The sequence below is a fragment of a genome, unplaced genomic scaffold (genome assembly GCF_019419815.1).
Source record: "Pyrus x bretschneideri cultivar Hongxiangsu unplaced genomic scaffold, Pyrus_bretschneideri_v1 Contig49, whole genome shotgun sequence".
NCBI classification, from domain to species: domain Eukaryota; kingdom Viridiplantae; phylum Streptophyta; class Magnoliopsida; order Rosales; family Rosaceae; genus Pyrus; species Pyrus x bretschneideri.
The window spans coordinates 2,992,114-3,017,530 of record NW_025999786.1 but is presented as its reverse complement, the minus strand read 5'-3'; the positions used below and the strand labels follow the sequence as shown (position 1 = coordinate 3,017,530).

The 25,417-nt window shown below is 37.0% G+C and overlaps 4 protein-coding genes across 4 annotated transcripts; 1 reads left to right on the top strand and 3 right to left on the bottom strand.

Annotated features, from left to right (window-relative positions):
* LOC103941033 lies at nt 1–1,725 on the bottom strand. The gene is made up of 2 exons (XM_009351218.3): nt 1,467–1,725; nt 1–1,373 (listed from the first exon to the last, which is right to left on the bottom strand). Exons 1-2 carry the CDS (start codon nt 1,612–1,614, stop codon nt 517–519), a joined length of 1,005 nt encoding a protein of 334 aa, XP_009349493.2. The 5' UTR covers nt 1,615–1,725; the 3' UTR covers nt 1–516.
* A 1,307-nt stretch (nt 1,726–3,032) lies between these two features.
* LOC103931690 lies at nt 3,033–4,989 on the bottom strand. Its single transcript, XM_009351211.3, has 4 exons — nt 4,784–4,989; nt 4,579–4,694; nt 3,963–4,373; nt 3,033–3,365 (listed from the first exon to the last, which is right to left on the bottom strand). Exons 1-4 carry the CDS (start codon nt 4,911–4,913, stop codon nt 3,297–3,299), a joined length of 726 nt encoding a protein of 241 aa, XP_009349486.1. The 5' UTR covers nt 4,914–4,989; the 3' UTR covers nt 3,033–3,296.
* A 5,790-nt stretch (nt 4,990–10,779) lies between these two features.
* Nucleotides 10,780–14,972, bottom strand: LOC103931689 (G-box-binding factor 4-like). Its single transcript, XM_009341213.3, has 4 exons — nt 14,143–14,972; nt 13,943–14,014; nt 12,617–12,646; nt 10,780–11,258 (listed from the first exon to the last, which is right to left on the bottom strand). Exons 1-4 carry the CDS (start codon nt 14,881–14,883, stop codon nt 11,178–11,180), a joined length of 924 nt encoding a protein of 307 aa, XP_009339488.2. The 5' UTR covers nt 14,884–14,972; the 3' UTR covers nt 10,780–11,177.
* Nucleotides 14,973–21,505: 6,533 nt separating this feature from the next.
* LOC103931688 (butanoate--CoA ligase AAE1) lies at nt 21,506–24,796 on the top strand. The gene is given in 4 exon segments (XM_009341211.3): nt 21,506–21,661; nt 22,131–22,399; nt 22,983–24,377; nt 24,379–24,796. Coding segments are annotated over 3 exon segments (1,665 nt in total). The 5' UTR covers nt 21,506–21,661; nt 22,131–22,201; the 3' UTR covers nt 24,451–24,796.
* The last annotated feature ends 621 nt before the right edge of the window (nt 24,797–25,417 follow it).

The following is a 25,417-nucleotide window of genomic DNA, read 5'->3' as shown; positions in this document are numbered from 1 at the left end:
TTTGAACGAACGGTATTATCTACACTAATGAGGAAGGAGATGCGCTTAGAATATCGTTGGACACGGATATTTACCCAATCTCAAATGCATGAGTTATAATTCAAAATAAGTAAAAAATTGAACATTAAATGTAACAAGGAAGTGAGAGTCTGAGCTCTCTTAACTCTACGCACAGATTAGAAGCTATCTTTTTCTAGTTCTAATCTTGTTGATTGCTAGCATCACGAGGGACACAATAAGTGCTGAACCTGCAATTATAAAAGGAGAGCACAGCAGATTAGACTTTTCCTTTCCATTCTTTCTCTTGATCATCACTTGATTTCTTATCATCCACATCACTTTGTTCCTCCATTTCGGAAGATTCATCCTCTTCCTTCTCTTTGATGTGTTCTTCGTTCTTCGCTCTTTCTTGAACTCCGCTTCCCTGACCTTCTTTGATGGATTCTTGCTTTGGTAGCTGACCTGCATCGCCTTCTCTACGAATTCCATCCGCATTCTTTTCGCGTTGAACTTGCGCTACTTGTTGTGTAGCTGTTGTATCTTCTGCTTGCTTTGATGATTCGCCGCTCTCTCGTCTGCTTCGAACGTGCTCCTCAATCCCTGCTTTGGCGCTTCCAGTTTTGGGAGCTCAGAAGAGTTTTCTTCTGTTGTGTCATGCTTAGCAGCTACCTGATTTTCTTGTGAAGGCTTGTAAACTTCACGTGTTACTTCAGCACTTTCTCTCTTCCGAACCCTATTCGCTACAGTTTGATCTGTTTCCAATTCCTTTCTTCCAACTTTCTCTTTCAAAAGCACATCAGCTTCTTCTACCTTTGCAACTTTTGACTCTCCATTGTTTTCGGAAACAGATTTTGTTTTGTGTTGCGTACTTTGAGCCTTTGAATCTTTAGCTTCTTCCTTAACTGTGTTTCCTCTCGTGTCCTTTCCGATGACTTCATCAACCCCTTTTGCATCAGTTCGACGATTTTCTTCTACTTTCGGTTTCTCCGTCTCACCAATTTCTCCCACAATTTTCCCCCTAAAACCACCTTTGTCAGGGACTTCTTCAGCCGCGGGAGGCTGTGCGAGCTGCTGTTTCCCTGTATCCACTTCATCTTCCTTCACTTCCTCGATCCCAACCCCGCGAATTCCCTTCACTGATTTTGGCATGATGATCGTGAGACTTGATTCGTGTACATTAAACTTGGCCTTGATTCGATCCAAAACCACTCCATCCGGAATTCGAAAGACTTTTCTGAAACCCCTCATCTCCACCTCTTTCTTGTGCATTATCCATCCTGACATCACCCTCTCTTGAACTGGCTTCTCCCCACTGATGCCTATCTGCGTCCCATCTTCATTTATGTCAATACACACACGCTCTTTTCTATAACCTGCATTTATCCAAAAATTAGTTTCTTAAGCAAAAACACACACGCAAATACTACGCGAGCACAGATTAATAAGATAAATGAAAAGGTACCGACCTTTAAGATGGCCGGTGAGGATGAACATGCTTTCAGTTTCCTTAGACACGAAAAGAGGACCGGATCTATCCTTGGCAATCCGAAAGTCGGCAGAGGAGACATGATCGTCTACGGTATGGGTGATCTTGAGTCCTAATTCTAGATCCATTGGCGGTTTTTCGCGTTAGAAATCAATTTCGAAAACTATTAAATCTTAGTTAATAAAAAGGGGTAGGAGAATGTGGCTATTGAATGGGTGAGGGCATGTTAATAGAGCACATAAAACATAATAAAAATGGTTTGTTAGGGTGAGCAGATGAACAAAGTAAGCACATATTCATTGCTTGTTGATAGGGGCGGCTGCGACAGTTTAAATCCCTTGCTTTCCATTTTATTGTTGTTTGCCTCGGCGGGAAGCTAACGGTTGCTTTTTATGCCAAAACATGCAACTGCCAATATAGCCCTTGGGCCTAATCAGATTTGGGGTTATTCTTAAAGCTTGATAAATATCAAATTTAATTAATTGTTGACAAGATGATATTTAATTTTAAACTACTCACAAGCCCCTTGCTCACAACACGTGGTTGTTCGGTCAAGACTCATCAAGTGTGTGGAGAAATTTTTTTCAAATGCCAGATATTTAAGCGATATTTCACATGTCATAATACAAGTGGAGGAAAAATATATATTTTTTTGTGTCTCTCAATTTATATTATAATACGTGAAGTACCTGCTTCAATACTGAAAATTTGAAAAATTTCTCCATTGAGTAAAAATAAAGAAGGGAGAGTGGAACTAGTAGGGGTGGGTGAGAGCCTGAATATAGGGGGAAGGCCTGGCTTGAATATTTTTTTCTTTGGTCGGAAGATGGGTGGCATGGTCGGTCGTAGAGAGTGTTCCGTTAAACTACATAGAGTCAAACAAATGAAAGAGAACATCGTTTTGGCCAACTAACATATTATTTACTAACAGACAATACTTGAGTTGGAAAAGATTTCAAGTTTGAACCCTAGCTCCCTCTCCTTTTGATAAAAAAGAAAAAAGGTGTGCTATCTATACACCAATTCTACCTTCCACACACTATTTTTAATTTCCGACCATTAGTTCAAGTGAATGGAAAATTTATTGCCATTCATCAAATTGCAATTTGTTAGCTAAGAAAAATGACTCTTTTAAGCCAAGTACTATTACCATAGAACCTCAACTTATTTCATTTTTCCACGTTCTGTAGTAGTATGCAGATACTATCAATGCCCACCAGCTCCACTCATCCAGCCACATCCACATAGGGTGGTTCAGATTGTAAACTTGAAATTTATTTGGAAAATGGATCACAGGTCATGAGAGAGTTATTCAAATGGTGTAGAACATGATTCATTTAATCAGTTGTGCCTTTGTGGTTGTGAGGGATCCAAAATCCTCAATTGATCTGGGATAACTTTGCTCAAACTGGTCATTGGTCTTGTGACCTTTGAAATTTAAAATAAAATTCCTCCAAAAATAAAAGTGGAGAAAGGAGCATGATAAAACGTGAGGATAAAAAAAGGGAGAGAAATTAGCAATTGATTGCATGCCAAGAACTAAAGCAGCAAAAGTGGTAATGAATTCCAAAGTAGGGACTCTAATCTAAGAGCATCATTACGAGAGATTTTCAATAGTCTGCAAAGACGGTTTGGTACACTAAACGGTGTATGATCATCACTGTTAAAAAAGCAGGTACTTTAGACTCATCAAACCATCATTATAGTACTCTAATAAAAGATTAAACTACCTACCTCAGAATTCGATTTACTATTTTACAAAGTACATACCATCTCTCTCTCTCTCGCTCTCTCTCTCTCCCCCCTCTCTCTACATCATCAGGAAAACCGCACAAGATAGAGCCAATTCCATTTGAGCAGAAAATAACCCCACCAACACCTGCAACCCACAATCCAAAAGAAACCCAATCAACCTCCCATCAAAATTTAAAGTAAAAAATTGCATTTGAGCAGAAGATAGAGCCAATTCCATTTGAGCAGAAAATTGCATTCACACAACATTTTCATCATACAAAAGCTACATACACATACAATTTCATGTATATAATAATGTCTTGTAAGAGAGATTTTCTTAAAGTCACCAGTTTACCATGTATCAATCGTTTATTAAACAAACTGTTCACTTTTGGAACAATTAAGAATCGTTTATTAAACAATAACTCCACTAAGATGAAATATTAGTTGCATTGCATAAGAGAATCTCTCGACATTTAGGCGTACTTCCCTGGTAACTACTATCTTATGTGCTAAACAACTTTTAATTTTTAAAGAAACATGAAGAAATGAGTACAAGTTAGTGCTTCAGTCCATGAAGTCAAAAACTACAAACCTGATGCATAGTAGAAATTTGGCTGTTTGACATGTAACCGAAAACTAATTTTATCAACGGCGAAAAAGGTTACACTGCTTAAGTATTCAACTTAAAATCAACTGACAATTAGTAAAAACGTGGAAGACGCAGTGGTATTATTATTACCTGTCTCCGGTGGCCAGAGGTTGGTACAGGGTGTATTGTAGCAGAATCCACTTCACCAGTAGGCAGAGGAACAGCAGGATTACTGTTAATAAATGGGATTCCGCCTCCACCGCCGCCTTTATCCGTCACCGAAGAACTTACGCTTGGTTGTGGAGTGGGAGACAAGGCCACTTGGCGAGGATGGAATGGCCATGGGAATACTGGAGAAGACGCTCCTCCACCACCAGGTTTCGGGGTTGGGGCCGCCGTTGGAGGAAGCTCCGGAGAGATTGTTGAACTTGAACTTGAACTTTGCGGCGGCGGTGCGGAGGAGGAGACTATAATGGCCAGCTTTTGGGTGTTTTGGCATGTTTTGAGCAGAGAGGCATTGTTGAAGGCAAAGTAGAAGAAACCAGTGCGTGATGGGTGCCACTTTGCAATGTAAAAACAAGAATTTCAGTCAGAAAGCTCAAATCTTTGAGAAAATAATGACTGACCCAGATGATAATTTACTTGTTTTGAAGCTAATTTATTGAAAACCCAAGTTCAAACACAGATTTAGTTCAGCTAATTCTCAAGAATCCACAGAAAAACAGAGCCAGTTTAGAGAGAGAGAGAGAGAGAGAGAGATATAGACCGTGAAGGAGGTGGAGTCAGGTTTGGTAAGTAGGGTGGCTTGAATGAAATTGCAGAGATCGAAAGCCCTTTGGTTCTGGAAAATGTAGAGGCTGTACTGATACTTGTGCTTGAAAACTGAAAATGTTCAAGAAAATATTGAATCAAAAACAAAGAAAATAAAGTTGTTGAACTTGTTTGATTTTTGACAAATACAAACTACTTACTGACGGAGTCTCCCACATGAACAGTTGGGTTTTTCCACTCTGAAACTCCATCAACTAGTATTGTGGTGGAGTGAGAATGCTGGAAGAGGAAAGAGAGCAAGCACAGGAAGACGAGCATGGAGAACTTCATTGAGAGCTTCTCTTTTAAATTTTCTGTAACCCCAAAGTATAAAGATGGTTTATTATTCAAATTAGTCAGAGGCTTCAGTCCTTTGTACCCATGCCTTTTATCTATGTGTCTCTGGCAAATCAGAGTTAGGAATTTTTCATGGTGAGTTAGGTTAAAGATTTAAATCTTTATAAACAAAGAAATTTGATATTGTATTTTTTAGAGTGTCAGCTTGTTTAAGAAATTTTTCACAAGATAAGCTAAGAATTTTCGTTATTAAACAAATACGTGTTAAAATTCAAATAAATCCAAACTTGTACATATACAAGAAATGATGAGAAAAATGATGTAAGAAAAAAAGATGGTTAGCAAATTGTATTATATAATTTTATATAATTCGAGAAAATTTGGATTAGTAACTAAATATATAATGAGTCACATTTGAAAATCAACAAAAATTATATGTAAAATTTTATTTTTCACCTAAAGCTATCTAGACTATAACCCACGGTAGCCCATAACATGGCTCCGCTAGTGCTCCTGGTTGCATATGTACTGTAGCGGTCGATTTCAATAATATAATGTTATGTGAATAAAAATTTTAATATGTGTTTACATAATTGGATGTCATAACAATAAAGTGATCGTGTCATAAAAGTTATTATTTTATATAATATTATATATTTTAACTTTTTCACATGCTGTCAAATTATTAGCATAGAATGTTAGAAAAATCAATGAAAATGACTTAAAAACTTTGAGTTTTAACACTAAAGACAAAATAAAAAGTAAACTGAATAGTCTCGGTATTGACTTTTTAGTATAAAAATTGAATAACGGCATTTATATTTTAACTTTAGTACAAAATAAAGAGTAAAATGAATAATCTAGAACTTTTTGTTTAAATTTCCTAAAATGTTTGGATAGCGGCATTTGTATTTTAACTTTCTTATGTATAATTACCGTATTATTATAAAATGTAGTCTGAAAAAGTGCAGATTCATTATTCGAAAAGAGGGTTTTGAAAGATGTGAAAAAGAAAAAAAATGTTATTAGGAGGAGAGTGGCATAGAGACTGTAAAATGTCAGTAGTGCTTTGCTTTTCCGTGAGACGAGTTTGAATGGATGACAGACATAAATATGGGAGATCGTGTATGGCCTTATTTATCACAGTTATGTTCTTTTTATTTATCACACTAAAAAGTTGAATCATTTTGTTGGTAGAAAAACATTACCCTTTTAAAGAATAAAGATTTTAAGACAAATAAAAAGAGGTTTTTGAAATTGTCGTCTAGTCTCAATTTACTCTCTGAAATTAGTTTTGTTTTATTTTGCCTCCTGAAACTAATATTTTTAACTCTTTTAATCTCACTTCATCTCATTCCGTTAAAGAATTATTAAATTCAAAGGCATTTTAGACAGTTTATTTTTTACACATATGTTTACCTTCAACTTACACGCTAAACAAATCTCAATTCCATTTTTAATAACTCCAATTCAAACCAAGATGTTTTGGGCCCTTATTAAAATAAATCATTTAATCCATGGAAAAATTCCGAGCAACAAAATTATTATATCAACCAAAATAAGGGTTATTTTTTTTTTTTTTTTTTAGAATCTTTTCACTTGCAAGACATCTATGTATTGGCTCGAAATTTGCACTTGAAAAATACTCATTACAACAAAAATGAAACATGATCAGCCTATTTCAATTAATAAGCCTATTTAAGAGAGGGAAGAGTTATCAAACTCGAGACTCAACCACGAGCTAGTATCCTAGTGGTAAAGCACGGATTGCGAGACTTCTTTCAAACTAAAAACTGAAGGTCTTGGGTTCAAAACCCTCTGTTGGTGTGGAAGCCAGATTTATGGTCAGGGGAAGCTAAAATGCATTTATAGCTTGTCATCAATTGTCTCCCTTTTTTTAAAAAAAAGAAAAAATTAAACTCAAGACTCATAGTTGAAAATCCAATATTAGATTACATGCAAATAAAAGAGAAGATTTTTTTTTTTTAACAAAATAAAAGAGAGGATTAAAAAAAAAAAAGTAGAAAAAGAATGAGAAGTGAAGGGATCTTTTGGGTGGCACTCTGATTGTAATTGATGATGGGGATTATTATTCTAAAATGATTAGGTCTTTGATTATCAACCTGCAGTCTCAATTTTCAACCCAAATAAACTAATGTCTTGGGAGGTGGAGGACTGCAAATCACTTCCTTTTAGGCCTTATTTATTCTAATTTCCTAATTTAATCCACAAAAATGTAATTAGGCTCTTACTTTGATGCCTTAAATAAAATAGTGGTAAGGGAATAAGATTTTTAAAGTCTCTCTTTTTCTCTTCTCTCTTGTTCCTTCACCAATAATATTTGCTTCAAGCACATTGAGTTTTCCTTCTTCCCTTCGTACATGCATCAACTTTTTTTTCTGGACAGATAATGCAACTGCATGGAAAGAATGGAAGTGGCAAGCGGACAGAGCGAGCAGAGACCAAACCTGGCCAGCATCATATGCACCAAAAAAGCAACCTTAAATTTGATTTGTATTTGTCGATGAGGTCAGTGGGCCTATCCTACTTGAGGACGTTAGCCAAAGAACACAAAACTACAAAAGCACTTGCCATGGAACTACAAGACAAACACAAAATCAATAAGACCTGGTTTGGTACTGAGGTGATTCTGAAAAAAGTTGCTATCAAAAAAAGTTGGGAGCTGTTTTTGTGTTTGTTAAACACTCAGCTTCAGCTTTTTTTCACAGTTTTGGATGAAAAAAAGCCAAAAACAAGAAGCTGCAAAACTCAGCTTTAAAAAATCGACTTTTTTCACATTTGTTTTACATAAAAGTTTACCAAACACACTAATACTGTTTTTTTTTTTTCAAAAGCACTTTTACAAAAAAGTTTACCAAACATTCTGTTGCTTTATTTCACAGCTGCTTATTCTCACAGCACAACAGAAGCAGTTTTTTTTCAAAGCACAGCAATACCAAACCAGCTCTAAGGACTTTGAATGGATGAAATGGGAGACTCAGATTCTCTCTCCTCCCTAATATTGAACTCGAAAATGAACATATTTTTGTGCCAAATTGTGAATTCGGGTCATATAATTAAGTTATTTGTCATAGAAAATCTGTAGCATTTTTCAGTGAACATTTTTAATAGAGTATGAACGTTTGGCGAATTTTCAGAATTTTCAAGTTAGGTAAATCTTCCGTCGAATCTATATTTTGAAAATAGATCATCACACTCGTAGTTTGATTCTAATAGAGATGGGCAAGCCCTCAACTGGGTATTTGACGCAGTACATACAACAGCCACAATTGTTTTGGTTTTGTTTTTGTCTTCTGTTTCGTCTGGAAATTCAAATTTATTAGAACAGAATCAACAAAAACAAGAGAAGTTTTTCAGTGTATTTGGAACACGAGCTAGTATACTAAAGGACATTGAAAAAATATACTCTTTCTACTTATATTATGATATATAATGTACTAACTAGTGTGCCCGATACACAAAGAAAAAAGTTACTGTTCTAAATAGAGTTGGAGTGGAGCATCACCGTTGCTAGTTGCTACTGAAAGTTAAACAGATCAAAATAATTACTGTTGAGAAATATATTATGTGTTTCGGGTAAAAGGAATTTAAGTTGGCACAAGTCATAGTATTTTATTGATGAATTTATTAATTCCGACATAATTAATTTCGTCTCATGACATTTTTGTGACAATAGGAACTCATTATTTCACTCACGAGACTGAGGTGAGCCCTACGTTTTGTCTGTGCATTCTGTTTGATAGGTCGTGAACCCCCACGTGGTGGCTGAGTGGTTACAGATAAATTTCAAGCTCGTGTACCACAAGACACAAGACACGTTATGGGAGAGGCTGAAATATCTTTGTGTCTTTCTAGCTCTGGAAAGGGTGGATAATGGACTGACGTGGTGAAGCCACCATTGATCCCCTTTTTTTTGGAAAAAAAAGGTTTGATGGGTCGTGAATTCATGGGCATCGCCTCACCAGCGTTAATGTTGTTTATGCACTCGTCGTCATGACTCATATTGCTTTCAGTTTCATCAAAAGTCACAACATGAGGAGTATTTGTTTGATCAATGGTAATGGTGATCACATCCGTTCTTTTCTTCCTCTCTTCTCAATTGGCTGCTTCTCATTCGATACTTCTTTTCTTGCTCTCTTCTTAATCGGCGGCTTCTCATTGAGTTGCTGAGTTGAATTCATGTGTGCACACATGGACCAGGGACTCCTCTTAAGTCGGGAAAGAACGACGACATCACACTCGCCTCCCCTTGTTCATATAACTGAATTTGATTTCCGTCCAAGATTCAACTTGCGCGAATGAGAGTGGCATAATTGACATGAAATACCACTATGATGGTGTGTTTATGTCATGCAAGTTGCTCTCGTGTTGCTCATGTCCACGTATTTGTAATGGTGTTCCGCACCAGTTTTAGGTTTAATCTCTCAGCAAGTTGCCCTTAGTTTTCCTTTAATTCTAGGGAACTTTAACAAAAAAACCTCCTAGTACTGTTCGCTTTAACAAAAAACCACATTTTTCCACTAAAAAACCAATTCTGGTACTATTTACTTTACCCTTTATTTTGTGCTTATTGTTAAAACTCACCCTCCTAATACCATTCAGAACATCCTTCTCTGATATTTGTGATGTAATTCTTCTAAAAACATATAAATAAAAAATCTTGTTTCTTAGTTTGAATTAAGTTTTTCTTAGTTCACTCTTAAACTTCGAATTGCTTTCTTCGCTCAACAACTTAACAAGTACGCAACAAATTAAGTGGTGCAGTTTCACACACTAACTGAGCCATCTTCAATCATATGATCTGATTTAGCAGTACTAAAAACTTGGCGCTAATCCACGGGTTGATTAAACATTTTCAACACCCTACGGTAGACCTGACAATTTATTACACGACCCGTTAACACGACACGTAAGCGACACGAAAATAATGGGTTTCGGATCAACACGATAACTAATCGGGTCATTATCGGATCATACGATAATAACCCGTTAATAACGGGTCCTTAACAGGTTTACACGAAGGTGACACGCGGGTAACTTGTTTCGACACGATAAGAAAAATGCTATTTTGATGATTTTAATTTTTTAAACTACTAAAAAAAACTTACTATAAAATGCAATAGATATAATGAATATGTATATAATGTTTATTAATTATTATTCTATTATTATTCTATATAAATTTTAAAATTTAAGTTTTATTTATTTATTTATTTTTATAGTATATTATAGGCAAGGATTGAGATTAAAAATCATAAAACACATTAAAAATAAAAATATCAAGTAATTTAAAAATACCAAAAACATAAAAAAATTATAATAATTAATTTCCTGCCTAATATTTCAAGAGTTTCATGCCTACGGGTTCAAATAAAATTTCCCAGTGAAAAAATTCTTAGGCAAATCAATGCATGACTTGCATTACATAATTTATCAGTCGAACGTGTGTTCAAGAATTCAAGAGAAATCTAGCGAATGAATGTGATTCACTTAAAAGGGCAATGTTGATGCATGTAGAGGTAATCCTGTCTCTGTAGGTCTACAAGAAGTAAACCATATAATGAACTAATGAACAAGGATATTTCCGCTATCGTTTCTCCTCAAAAAAAAAGAACAAGATATTAATCAACTTACATAGATGAAACGCTAAATCAGTACTACTAAATAACTAATCAATTTCTAATTTTACTTCTAAAATTCTGAATCACAACAGCAACACATTCTTTAAAAAGGAAATATCGTCTCCAAGTAAACAGAAATACAAGCATACGACCACACCCCATCTTCTTTTCAATATTTTTTTTACATAAAAAAGAATCGATATTCGCTAGCAAGAAACTGAAATGCAAGGTCAACTTTATATAAACATAGAGCTAGAGATCAATCTTCATATATTCCCGGAAAGGTGTTATACGCCATCTAAACATAATAAACTAATTCTCAATCCCGATCCTCTACTTTCATCACCTCTTAACTACTTACATAATAAGGCTCTCTACCTCTATCTCCCTCGTTGACGCTATCTTTTCCTTCTTAAGGAATGACCTTCGTGACTTGGACTGCAATCTCTCAAAAAGACAAACCACAAACCACGCTAGCTCTTAAGAATGATAATATCATCAGGTGGAATTTATCTAATTCAGACAATCAAATTCCAAGTCGAATATTTTCATACTCTTTCCTCCTAGGTCTTGAAGCAATGTTGGTTTCCACGTCACAAATCAAGCATATACATTCTTACCACTGCAATGAGTGAACTCTTCGGAGCACACGAGGTGGTCTTCGCTTCTCCACAACGGGAATGATGTTTTCCATTAGCTGCAAAAAAAAATACACAAGAAGGTCAACTGCATAATAGCCAACGACTATTACAACCACTATGTTCCTCATCTTCTGGATAAATTTTTCAACTTGTTTGCTTGTCTAATTACTTACCACATCCAAATATACATGAAAGTACATAGTAAGACTTCTAACGAAACCATTATTTGTTATTATAACATACTGATTGTCTTGACTACTCCAAGTTTAAATGGTCCAGAGGACCATGAGCCATATAATTCTTGACTACTACAAGCCCAAAGCTTAAATTATCTAGAGAACCACAACCATTTACTTCTGGGGAGTGAAATGTTCCTTTACGCAATCATATTTAGCATGGTGAAACTTTCTTATTGTCTTCTCTCGTGGATGTAGGCAAAGACCCAACCATGCATATTGTTTGTATGTTGTTCTGTCAAGCATGAAAACGGTCTCCATCTATTTCAACTATATCACAGCAGCTTCCTCATAAAAATCTATCCCCTCACAGGTTGGCGATATGCTTGGCTAAGGTAAAGTGCTAGGTAATAATTACACTAAATACAGTTCCAATTGGTAAGCTTAAATTTCAGTTAAAAAGGGGTATGCTATTTATCGAAATTAAAAACAAAACAAAATTAAGCAAAAATCCTCAGTTATAAAAAGTTATATACATCAAAATAAGTTTTTCAATTTTTGAAAATTTTATATGCATTGAAATAAATGACCAACCCTTCACAATGCATTCATGCTATGTCTGTTTGCCTGAATAGTTCACTGCCTGCTAGATAGTGCCTTAATTGTACTCTTATTCATAAGACTCTGGTTTTGAATTATCATGATTTAAATTAATTATTTGTTTCTGTTGGTTTACTGGGAGGAGGGTGTTGCTAGATGTTCTTGTAGAATGCTAAAAAAATTATAATAACAGAAAAAACTGTATATTAAAAAAAGCATAACTAGAGGTTAAGTTTTTTATTTTGGGATTAAAAGATGATTCTATACATTATGCCACGAGAGAAGACAATAAGAAAGTTTCACCACGATAAAAAAATTCATATCTAAGATCTAAACATTATGCCACATCTAAGATAAAAAAAAGAGTCATTAGAGTAGGCTTCTAGTTTTCTTTACCTCTTCAGGCATAAGTTACAAAATAATGGCAACATTTTATTTTGGGTGCACTGGAGAAAAAAGTTGTAATGTTTTCCTTGCGATTTTCTATACTATCTGCCTCATATTGTATTTTTCACTTTACCAAATTTGTTGCTTCTTATCCTAAAAGAAGATCACCATGAGCCAAAGACCATGTTCCTAATAAAATTCAATCCCTTGCGTCATCAATTAACTACATGCACCGAGAATGAAATGAGTACCTGCTTAAGTCTTGCCCGAGTCCTCTCGGCCTGCAATAAAAAAATATTGTTACAAAATGGAATATGAAATAAATGTTGAGGCAGCAAAGGAGAGCAATTTAAACATATACACCTCGCTGTTTGATGGCATGTTTAGATGTTTACTATAGTTAGTCAGTTATTTTGAGCTTGGAAATCTATTTGCCCTGGCGGGTTAGGCCTCTAGCTCTGTTTGTTGTACTTTGGGGACTGCTTTGTAGTCTGTTATTAATAAATTTCCTTCTCTCAAAAGAAAAACAGGTAAAATGCGAACATCGAATTACAAGGTCTACACATCAACTTGAAAAACCAAAATATCAAAATCAGATAACTTAAAAGGAATGATATAGCTCCCACACATACTCATAAACCCAGGCATCATGCACAAATACAAGAAATCCAAACCCATTCCTCATTTCAAACCAATAGGCAGTCCGAAATATAGGCAATTGAACGAACAAGCCAAGTAGTAAATGTTATAATGGATTGAGATAATTGTTTAATATTTCATATGTTATGATGGATTGAACTCATTCGTAAAACTTGAACTCATGTTATAATGGATTGAACATGCTAAACGACATCGCCAAGTACTTAAAAGTCTTAAATCATTTATCCCTACACTTTGCAAAACAAAATATTAAAGTATATACTTCAGTGGTTTTGTATGCATGTATTCATATGCATTATATAATATATGTACATATATACATAAGATTTTTATAAACATATTTCTAACTCATAATCCTTAGTGAAGCCTCTTATTCATGAAGCTTGGTCATGAAACATTACTTTGGCTTGGGTTAACTATCAGGCTAACTAACCAAGCGAAGCCTGGCGGCTCTCTTCACTTACAGCTCTTCTGACAAATGATAATTAAGTCTTAAAGGAGCTATATTTGCTTAAAGTATGACTACATACTGCTTTAAATACGATAGAAATGGAATTTAATCACAACAGATGAACACAGTTGTCGACAAGTCAAATCAAATTGGAAATCTTTTGGAGTCATGTATTTGTAATTGACAAAACGTCTGCAACCTCAGAAAATGAGACAGATAAATGGGAAACTAGTTTTGTAGCAAAGTTTAACTTAAGTAACAAACTGTCATAACTATCCCGAATACTGATTGTGACTCAAACACAGCGAACTTTGTCCCCAAACTCTAATGCTACTAAAGTAAGGAACTTATAAAGCATTCAGTTCTGCAATGATCACACACTCTTCTACTACCATTTCGCAGTGGAAAAGCGTATTTCTCACTGCGAATCGGTAGCCAACAACTGTCCAAAGCACAATTCGGTTACCTGTTCTTTCAAAAGCTGCTCTTTTTCCTCCTCTAACCTGACCGCCAATGACTCCAATTCAACTTGGTAAGCCTAAATTCAAAAAAAACGAAAAACACAAAAAAAAAGAAAAAAAAAAAAAAAAAACACAATCACAAAAGTACAAAATAAGTAATGAGAAGACAAACAAAGACAATTTGATCAGAAACCCAATTCCGCACCTGCTTTCTCTCTCTGGACCTGGCCGCGGATTCCCGGTTCTTGATCATTCTTTTCTGTCTCTGCTGCGCCGCCTTATCCATCGGCTCCATGACGGCGCGTCCTCTCTTCCCCCTCCCCACCCTACCTCCACTCCCAGCAGGGTCCACCCCATTTCCAAACCCAACTATCGACCCTTCGACCTTATCAATCGACCCGAACGGGCTGAGCGGGATCTGATCGAAGGAAAACACTCCGCTGCTCAATCTCTCCATCTCCGGCGGTGGCGCAAGCGGAAAATCCTTAATGTCGTTCTCTTCCACGGCCCCGGCCCGAGCCAAAAAGTCCTCCAGTGTCATCATCTCATCCGGAACCTCCGCTTTACACTCCTTCCGACTCTCGCCGGACACAATTTCCCGCCAAACTTCGTCGACGGTCTTGGGCGGCGGCGCTGATGGTCCATTAACATTTGCAGCGGCGTCGAGTAGGGTTATTTGGGTGTCGAGGAGGGTGGCGTCGGTCATGGGGGTGGGGTCGTAGAGGAGGCCGTCGGCGGTCATGGAGCCGATTGGAAGCGAGGGCGTCGTGTTAACGATGCTGTTCTGGTAGTTGTTTAGGTTTTGGGGGTGCGCAGAGGAGGAAGACGGGTGTGGTGTGGTGGTGGTGGGCTTGGGCTTTGTAGCGGAGGAGAAAGTGGAAGGGCGTCGGGAGAGATCCGAGTTTTGTGATGTCGACGACGACGACATTAGCTTCGACGAAGCCATCTCTTCGGTCGCCGATTTCTCAGGCACCTCGGACTCTGTCCACTCTCTTTCGCTCACTAGATTTGGAATTTTTAGGGTTCTGATTTGGTGTGTTTTTATTTATTTATTTGTTGGGATCGGACCCCCGAACCGCAGCACAGAGAGGAGCAGCCTTTTCAACGAGCGAAGCGAAGCAGTTTCCACTTTCCGGAACCTGTTTTTTTTATTTTTTGAATATTTTGATGGGACCAATAATCCAGTACAATCCAGAGTACCGAGATTATGATTGCATGGTTTGTGGGTCCCGATGGGACTTACGTGGGCCCCACGGAATGGCGCAATCGGAGTGGGTGTGTAGGGGATATGTGTGCGGCCGCGTGGCAGAGTAAGTTTAGCCGGATGCCGGTTTTGAACGAGGTGTCCCTTGGGTATGTCTGTTGACTCGGCCACAGAATTTTCACGGACAGCTGGGACGGCTGGGACGGCTGTGATCAAAGGTTGTGTGCTGTCGTGAGCAGATTAGTAGTTGGGCTTGATGATTGTGTACTGATAATTGTACACACACACACACACACACATATATATATATATATATTGCTAAAAGAGTTATTTTATTAAACACCAAACACAAACTTAGAGCAGTTCCACCGTTGGGGAAGGGTTGGTGAACAGGGCCGTAGAGCCCGAGTGAGAGAGTCCATCGTGTGGCAGCCCTAGGGACAGGCCTGGCATGAGTTGCCAGCTCGAGAGCCCGAGGGCTTTATGACGCACGGTTGACGTCAGCCACTTTTTTTATTTTTTTCTGTCAGGCACGTGGCCCTCAAGCGCGCGTATAGGAGCATGGGCCGACAGGATTTCAGGAATTGGGGCCCGCGACCCATTGAAAATTGTTACCGTTGGGAAGCCACGTGGCTTCCCACGATCCGTTCGATCTCAACGGCAAAACATTTAGGACCGTCTAATTTGCAACCGTAATAAAAATAAAAATAAAAACCTTATTTAATATCAACCGTTGGATCTGAGATTAACGGTTGATATTATTAGCCTTAATAAATAAATAAATAACATTTTTAAAAATCAGAAATGTTACCGTTGTGACACGTGGCACAATTTGGAATGTTGGAATTCAATTGTTTTTTTTTTAATCCAACAGTAGAGATTAATTACTTGAATAAAAAATTTTAAAAAATCAGAAAAAAAATTGAAAATTTTTTTAAAAAAAATTGTTTTTACTTTTCTATAAATACCTTCTCATTATCATCTACCTTACACATAAAAAAAAAAAATCTTATCGGAAATCCATCACCAATAATTATCTTTTTCGGATTACGACACGTGGCGCAACGAGAACGATTAAAAATGTTGGTCCGAAATTACAAATAAAATTATTTTGTATTATTTTATAAATTTTCGGATAATGACACGTGGCGCAACGAGAACAATTAAAAATTCTAATCCGAAATTACAAATAAAATTATTTTGTATTATTTTACAGATACAAAAAATACTAATATTTTATTGCCTATTGTCAGGGCTATTGAAGGGCAACGGTGGAGATGCAAAAGGCAGTTACTGTTCACCGGGTGGATAGCATAGTGTATTGCTTGGGGGAAGGGTTCCCACACTGGAACTGCTCTTACAAGCAAACCAAAGATGAGCTTAAAACAAACAAAAAGAGCCCATAAACAGTAAGGCCCAAAAATAAAACACAGCAGCCGAAACCAAAAGCTTCCACTGCATTCTCCATTGACAGAGTACCAGTCAATCCATCCAATTCCTTGTCCACAGTCGAGTATCGCCTCATGAGGCGGCACCTCCAACATGATTTGCAACTTGAGCACAACCATAAATTAGGAATAGTTGGCAACTAAGAGATAGAAGCCAATTACCATTATGAAGTTCGTGGAAACCAACAAGCAACACTGCCAGAACCGGTAAACAACAAAGAGAAAGTGGTGGTGTTAAAAGCACCCGAACTTTACACACGATCTCAACAGGATATCAACATGGCTGAAGATCAGACCAAGGAAAAGTCAGGAAAAAGTATACCCATAGGATTGAGGAATTGGACAGATCAGAATAAAAATTTGGGAGAAACAACAGTATAGGCAAGGGTACTAGAAGGAAAAGAAAGAAAGGAGGACACATCAATTGACCCCGCCCGAATCTACGATAGGTGCCATCAGATTTTCTTAAGTTTGAAAGCCTCACACAAATAGTGAGGAAAACTCTCAGCTTGGAGAGAAAAGCTCTCAACTAGGAGAGAAAAGTTTTATAACCTGGAAAGGTTTACTTATTAAGTTTTACACATATTATGTTATGCACATGTTTATTAAAATTTTAAAAATAAAATTTACAAAGAGAGAAAATATAAAATGGTCATTAAAAATTTATTTTAGGGTAAATTACATTTTATCCCTTTAGTTTTGGATGCAATTGCAACCTCATACGACATCTTTAAAATATTTCAATATCATACATAATTTATTATTTCATTTCAATTTCATATACCCTTTAAAATTTCGGTTAATTGTTCCATTATATGCCTATGTGTCCATCGCAGGTCCCACAAATTTGTGCTACATGAATAACAAAAAAATCTTAATTATAAAATTCGGGCGTCGTCTTCTTTCCCGATTAAAATTCTAGGTCTCGTCTTCTTCCTTAAACCACCTATTTGGGTTAATATTTGAACCTTGGGCTGCAAGTGTGTGGAAGCCCAAAGATGCCAATTAAAAGAAGACTTGCCCAAAGCCCAACATCAAGCCCAGAGATAAATTGGCGCTTTCCCATTAATGCATAGGCCATGTGCTTATGATTTAAATGTCAAGTGATGGAAACTAACTCACAATCAGCCAAAAAACACTTTTCAATGGCAATACAAGTAAAAAGCTGATGACTCACTACCCTCCAAGTGCTTTCAAGCAAGAGCAAAGTCACTGCAGTTGGGCTAATCTGCCTATAAAATGAGGAAGAGGCCCCAGAGACAAGAACACTCAACCAATCAAATAAACAAACATACAAACTCTGTTCTCAAGCCAGATTTGCATCTAAAAGCTGTAATCAGCCCAGATCTCAATCCTTTTCAGGATCATTCCCTACAACAGCCATTTTTGTGATTTTTGTTTGGAAGCTTTAATGCTCGAGTTTGAGGTTTTTCCCCGACTATCGTGCTTGACCTACTCCATTGTATTGCATAGTAACACAAGTTGTTGTTCATTGTTTTGACACAGGCTAGTTTCGTTAATGGATAGGCTTGTTGATTCAGTTGCATTCCCTACCATTGACCTCCCATTATTGCAGATCTTCCGATTTTTATAATGGTTGGATGGTTGAATTTTTGTTTTTGTTTCATATACTCAGGCCTCATATGGCAACCAAACGATAGAATAGACTTAATTTCATACTGATGTTGATTTTACACCAAGATTTTGTTTTGGGCAAAAGGCACCAAGAATTTAAGTTAGGGATTCTTTTTTTATTTTTATATTTTATAGATGGTGTACTTTACTACGAAGTTGGCAAATAATTTTCAAATAATATAGTGCTACGGCTATGATGACCTTGAAAGACTTTACTATGAATCTCATGGAAGCTTGAAGGTTTGATGGACGGATTGATGTAGCATGGCAAAAGACATTGTTTGAAATTTTAAACAAACATACTAACATAAATAATCACCACAACAGGAAAATCAAAAGGATTAGTTTGGCCTATGATATAAAAAGAGACATGTTGATCATTGTTTTAAAGCTGTAAACACCTCTTTACGTAGCGATCATCTACAACTTCAAAATATAACTCTTCAATTGTCACAGGGTGTCTGATCTGCTACGTACAATTACGACAGACATGCTGCCAGTGTTTATCAACTATACTTTTATGAAACTTGAGCAGTCACAACAATCACCATTCACATAGTACATCAAGTCTATCTGCAAATATCCATTGCCAAAATTTAGCCAATAAGATATAAGCCATTTGTATTTTGATATAAGCATCGATACAAAATAATTGAATGACATAACAACACTTGAGAGAATGATAGATCTATAGACGAGAGAGAGAGGAGAGGATTTGAGAGAAAGAGAAATAGATGAAAATATACATAAGAAATCAAAATGGTCTATTATTTTGCCACAATGTAAAAGGGAGTGTATATAGGGAAATGATCATCTCGGGATCCCTTTCACCTAATCCTTCTCATCAAACAATCTGGACTCTTAAAATTTGATTCAACGGCTAAAAACACGGGCCTACTTTTAAAATTATAATAATTTTAACTGTTGGATCAAATTTTAAGAACCCAGATTGTTTGATAAGGAGGATTAGGTGGAAGGAATCTGGAGATCCCTTTCCTGTATATAGGACACAATGAGCAATTAAATATTAGAGTTATAATTAGCTAAGAGCACTTTCAATGGAGATGTAAAAAAAAATGTGCCTAATTTGTATTTGATGACTGAGTTGATGTTGAAATAACATCTTTAGATCATCTCTAAAAGAAATATTAAATTATAAGAATCAAATTATAATTGATGGATGATGTGTCAATCTGAAGTATTATGTCAAATTTTGTACTTTTCTAATCTAATTGTCAAATGTTATTTTATTATTTTAATAGAGCTTTAATTGGTTGTAATTATTAAAAAAAAGTTAAAGCAAAATGTTTGTTAAGTTGAAATGGTAATGAAATAAGAGACCTACAATTAAAATGAATTAAATATAAATTTGACATTGATATCAAATTTGACTTCAAATCACAATGTTTTTAAATCTAATCAGCAAACAACATTTCGGTTTAATAGACTTTTGAAGTTAAATATGCAAAGTGACATTCCCTTGATATCACTATATGTCTGCGTGGGGTTTCAAAATTGGCGGCCATGGCTCCGGAAACTGCTGCGAGATCAAGTCCAACAGCTGACTGGAGCTTAATTAGTCTGACATACAAGAGTGAGATCAACAATTTTGTTGATTTGGTGATGAAGGGATCAATATGATCCCGATTTAAATATGGTGTGGAAGTAACAAGGAAGAGATCGTACAGCAGCGGAGTATGGTGGGTGTCTGCCGAGGTTGAGTGTGGGTGGTGGTTGTCGATTTGGGGTGGCTGTTGTGAGAAAAATCAAATCACGGAGGAAGTAAAGGGAAAATGGCCCACCAAAAAATTAAAAACCCACCACTCAAATCCTCTGAAAACTTCAAAGCCACAACTACATAGTCTAAATCCATCCTAGAACAAAGCACTTGAGATAAATGTTGGCTCATTTTCCTTGTCTTCTTTGTGCAGCAGCAGCTCAAGCATTTTTCACATGTTGAAAAGATGAAATATTTACTGAGAGAAAGGGAGAGTCATAGTGAAAGGAATTGGGCTTTGTCTCTTCAGCTGATAATGGTGGCGGAGGAAGCGAGTCGCTCACCGATTCGAGCGGTGGCAAGTCGAGAAAGAGCCGCAATTCGAGCAAATCAAACTTGGAGATTTCCAGTGAGGAAGGGAAGAGAAAATGCCTTTCTGGCTGTTGCCGTTGGTTTATTAGGGAGATAACAGAAGATTTGGTAAAGTTAAATGAACGGACAGGTGTCACATATTTCGAACAGTCATAGAGGGGCCACATGGGTATTTGGGTGCGGAGAGTCTGCACTCCATTTGAAGATGCTCTTAAATTTTCAATCTTCAATAGAGACGTCAGTGTTTTTTGTTCAAGTGGGACCCATGCATACATATATTAAAATATGTTATGTTTACATCTTGGTGGGACACAATCCAATCACTAGTAAACAAGTTGCTTTGGAAGCGGTGAAAAATATTTAAAAAATCAAAATAAAGGATTTGACAGTGCTGTGTATTTTGACGCCAGGAGCTTGATGCCAAAGGTTTTGCAGACCGGTTGGAGAAACGTACGCTGTCAAAAGTTAACGTTGGAGCCTCCATAGCGAAATTGAAACATCGGTTAGAGATGCTGTAATAAGATGAGAAAATGTTAGATTATGTAATCGTCCAATTAATAGGTTAATCAAGATGACATCTTGAAAGAGAAAAATGTAATTTAGAGCCCCAATGTTATTAATGCATTAGTTTTCATTTGCAAACAAAATTGAAACAAATTTTTAAAGAAATCATTAAAAACGACATTAGCATGATCAATGGAGTTTTGAGTGAAGAGTTGGTATTATGAAATACTCAAACAAAAATTTCAACACGTAACGTTTTCAGGATGAAAATTTTATTTAAACTACGATCGCTAATGGACACATCACAAGTGCACGAGTGATGACATTTGTAACTTGAAATTATCCTATCACCACTAACCCTGACCACAAAAATATCCACACATCATACACTCTCTCTCTCTCGTTCTCATTTATTTATGAGTAATATTATCCATATAATATTTTTATATCATATTTCTATACCATTCTAGATAATATCTGACCTGAATAGTCACATTATTTAAAAAATTTGCAAAACGTAAGAAATAGAGGGAGAAAGATTTCTCGTATACCACAATCATCATTTAATTAACTAGTTTATCTTAATTATTAGTTTATTAAATAATAAACTAATTTTAAAAATCTGATTAATTCAAATAATGTGACTGTCCACATCAAATAATATTAAAATGTAATACAAAAACAGTAATAACATAACTATTTATTTATTATTTTGTGTGTGATGATCCTCTCTCTCTCTCCGCGTCTTGTTCGCTGCGGTGCTCAATCATCTGTCCGTGGTTGGAGCAATTCCAAAGTAAGGGAAGAGCCTCCTTCTTTTAATCCAACGGCGACACAAACCCAAGTGAGATTGCTTCTCCATTTCTGATCCTCCATTGCCGATTGCTGCTCTCTCTCTCTCTCTCTCTCTCTCTCTCTCCCTCCCATTTTTCATCCGTTTGGTATCCGCGAGTTTGTTTCTGTTATTAAATATGTGGATTATAGGGTCATCAAGAAACCTTGCTCAACGATTGAAACCCAATTGTCTCGGCCTTGAGTTTTGTTGGGTACAACGTAAGATGGATAAACAAAATACATACATAGATATTGTACTATTTTAAACCTACTCGGAATCTACTCGTTTTAGTGCTGATAAAGATTCAACCTTTTGTTGTTGTGGTTGTTTTTCTGCCTGCATTTTTCTCACTCCAAATACCTTTTGTTTTTGTTTGTTTGCTTCACTACGGTTCTATATGCTGCTATTTATGCTGCAGATCCTGTTCTCCACGGTCTAACAGAAGAAGGATGACTGATATGATGTTTTTATGTTGCAGGGAAGTTAATCACTTGTTAGGCCTTCTATCTATTATTTCCAAGAGGGAGGGCTGCCTGGCTGGTAAAATTGATGGAGGGTTCGATCAGGTGCTCTGCCAACTACATCCCTCTTTCTCCGGTCAGCTTCTTGGAGCGCTCCGCCATAGTCTACAGAGACAGGCCATCTGTTGTGTATGGAAACATCGTCTACACTTGGAGACAGACACTTGAACGATGCACCAGACTCGCTTCTGCTCTTGCCCAGCTCGGAGTTTCTTACGGAGATGTGGTAAGAAACCAACTCCATGTCTTGGGTTATGTAACACTCTCATTTTGTACAACCCTTTGCTTTTTGTGGCGTCCCAGATTTTTGTGGCTTCGGTGCTGTGGTTAGTTTCTTGTTTGCCTCTTTGCTTTTGTTTCCTCAATCTGTTTCTTATGTCACAATGTTTAATCAACATAGCTAGGGAGGAGAGGGTGGTTGTGAACTTGTGATTACTTTAAGTCCTGTGGTTTTTGCATCGTTTGTGTTCAGGCTGCTTTGAACACCTTTGTAGCTCAAGTATATGAATTATAAAGTTTCTTCTTTTATGACCTGAGCACACTTGAATTTTTTGTTCATTTACTAAGAAAGTTATCCATGCTAATAAGGTCATGCTTCTATATCTCATCACTTTCGTTCTCGGCAACGAATGAATATCATGCCCACAGTGCAACATTTTTTCTCCCTGATTTGTCGTTTCTGATTTCTTTTTCAATTTCTCGCTCTCCCCTTCTTATATGGCTTGAGATAAATCCTTAAAAGTGTTGACATTAAATTGTGATGACCAGTTCTACCTGTGCCTGCAATAAGCTTTTGCTCTTTCGGACAGGTTGCTGCATTGGCTCCAAATATTCCTGCAATGTATGAGCTCCATTTTGGTGTTCCAATGGCAGGGGCAGTTCTCTGTACACTTAATATACGCCATGATTCACAAATGGTGTCAGTGTTACTAAAACATTCAGATGCCAAAATCATTTTTGTAGACTGCCAATTGTTTCATGTTGCTAAAGGAGCAATTGATATTCTATCCAAGACTAGGACCAAGCTGCCCGTTTTAGTCTTAATCCCAGAGAGTGATCAATCATCCCCTGACTTCTGTAATCCCACTTCCGGGAACTTGGAATATGAGAGCCTGTTAGGACGTGGAAAATTTGATTTTGAGATCCGACGACCAAAAGATGAATGGGATCCAATTTCACTCAACTACACTTCAGGCACTACATCGAGCCCAAAAGGCGTCATTTATAGTCACAGAGGTGCCTATCTTAATTCTTTCGCAGCAGCTCTACTTAATGAGATGAGCTCATTGCCTGTATATTTATGGTGTGTTCCCATGTTTCATTGCAACGGATGGTGCCTCACTTGGGCTGTGGCTGCTCAGGGTGGTACTAATATCTGCCAAAGGAATGTTACTGCAAAGGGCATTTTTAGCCGTATTTCTCAGCACAAGGTAACCCACATGGGTGGTGCACCAACAATTTTAAACATGATTGTAAATGCTCCAGTACATGAGCGGAGACCACTTCCAGGTAAGGTAATAGTCATGACTGGGGGTGCACCGCCACCAGCCCACGTACTCTTCAAGATGGAAGAGCTAGGGTTCAGTGTAACCCATTCATATGGTTTGACAGAAACTTATGGACCTGGTACAGTTTGTGCTTGGAAACCTGAATGGGACTCCCTGCCTCGAGATGAACAGGCAAAGATCAAGTCCCGGCAGGGATTGCAACATCTTGGCATGGAGGAGGTTGACGTTAAAGATCCTGTCACCATGAAGACTGTACCATCTGATGCAAAAACCATGGGGGAGGTTATGTTCAGAGGTAACACTGTAATGAATGGATATTTGAAAGATCATCAAGCAACAACAGATGCATTTAAAGGGGGATGGTTTCGTAGTGGTGACTTGGGTGTGAAACACCCGGATGGTTACATAGAGCTAAAGGATCGTTTAAAGGACATTATCATTTCTGGGGGTGAAAATATTAGCACAATTGAGGTTGAATCAGTGCTTTTCAGCCACCCGGACATTCTCGAGGCAGCAATTGTGGGAAGGCCTGATGATTATTGGGGGGAGACGCCCTGCGCATTTGTGAAGTTGAAGGATGGTTGTAATACTGACACAGAGGAGATTATTAAGTTTTGTAGGAATCGGTTGCCCCACTATATGGCTCCTCGGACTGTTGTTTTCGCAGATCTGCCAAAGACTTCGACTGGGAAGGTAGCAGAAGTATGTACTGAGAGAGAGGGCAAAGTCCATGGGAAGTCTCTCCAAGAACAGCATCAGCAAACTGTAAAAATTCCCTTATTGCTCCTTTGAGTTCTGCTTTGTATTATTGTCAATTTCCCTTTGTTTTGCTTCTCTATTGACACTTACATCCTGTGACACTTGCATCTTCTTCTCCATGAGTTGATTCCCAAGGACTGCCGTCGGATCCATGCTGGATCTATGCAGCTAAGAGGAATGATTAGTTTACCAACTACTTGGCCGATGTCGATGTGCGTCACCTTCCGCGTACGTAAATACTATAGAATATCATCAATATCTTAAAGGAGACATGAAACCAAAAGCGCAATGCTTGTACAAATTGTAAAACAATTATTTGAGATTCTCAGTAAAGAGCAATCGTTTTAGATTTGTAATTACAAAATACAGTTACAACATTTCTATGTAAAACTAACGCAGAATGCGTCGGAAATTTGACGAAATAAAATACGATATATAATATATGGTTCTAATTCTCATTGCATTGATATTTTCTATGCTAATACCTTACACGATGTGTTGTAGATGAGAAGGTCTAAGTTGGATACCATACTAATGTGACGATAACTCACTAATATGATGTTATGAAATCTTAACATGGTATTAGAATAATTTACTGACATGACCCAATTAAGGAAGAAGGAGATGCCACTAGACAAAACAATCATGGACAACTCTTTTCTATCCCTTTTAATCAATGGTTAGGTTGTGAAATTGATTCAATACAATGATTACATTATCAAACATGTTATAATCATTAAATACTTTGATGAATGGGCATTGCAACTGTCACACCTTCTCGATCGGCCTTTTTCATGGATATAATGTCATCTATTATTGTTTGGCTGCATTTGTTGTATGTCTCTCTCAAGATAGACATCAAAATCATAGCGTTCTCTTATCCTTGTTCAGTTCAAAATCAAATATTCTTTTAATTAGTTCCTTGTCTTATGTTGTGTTTTGATTTAGAGGGAGAAATTAAAAGTAGATGATAAGTT

Coding starts and splice junctions, on each gene's coding strand:
- LOC103941033 (XM_009351218.3), bottom strand. CDS start 1,614: ATGGATCTAGAATTAGGACTCAAGATCACCCATACCGTAGACGATCAT. Junction 1,374..1,466: donor CCTCACCGGCCATCTTAAAG/GTCGGTACCTTT, acceptor GGATAAATGCAG/GTTATAGAAAAGAGCGTGTG.
- LOC103931690 (XM_009351211.3), bottom strand. CDS start 4,913: ATGAAGTTCTCCATGCTCGTCTTCCTGTGCTTGCTCTCTTTCCTCTTC. Junction 4,695..4,783: donor TCATGTGGGAGACTCCGTCA/GTAAGTAGTTTG, acceptor GAACATTTTCAG/TTTTCAAGCACAAGTATCAG. Junction 4,374..4,578: donor CTGACTCCACCTCCTTCACG/GTCTATATCTCT, acceptor TACATTGCAAAG/TGGCACCCATCACGCACTGG.
- LOC103931689 (XM_009341213.3), bottom strand. CDS start 14,883: ATGGCTTCGTCGAAGCTAATGTCGTCGTCGTCGACATCACAAAACTCG. Junction 12,647..13,942: donor AGCAGCTTTTGAAAGAACAG/GTAACCGAATTG, acceptor TTTTTATTGCAG/GCCGAGAGGACTCGGGCAAG. Junction 11,259..12,616: donor CTCGGGCAAGACTTAAGCAG/GTACTCATTTCA, acceptor TTTTTTTTGCAG/CTAATGGAAAACATCATTCC.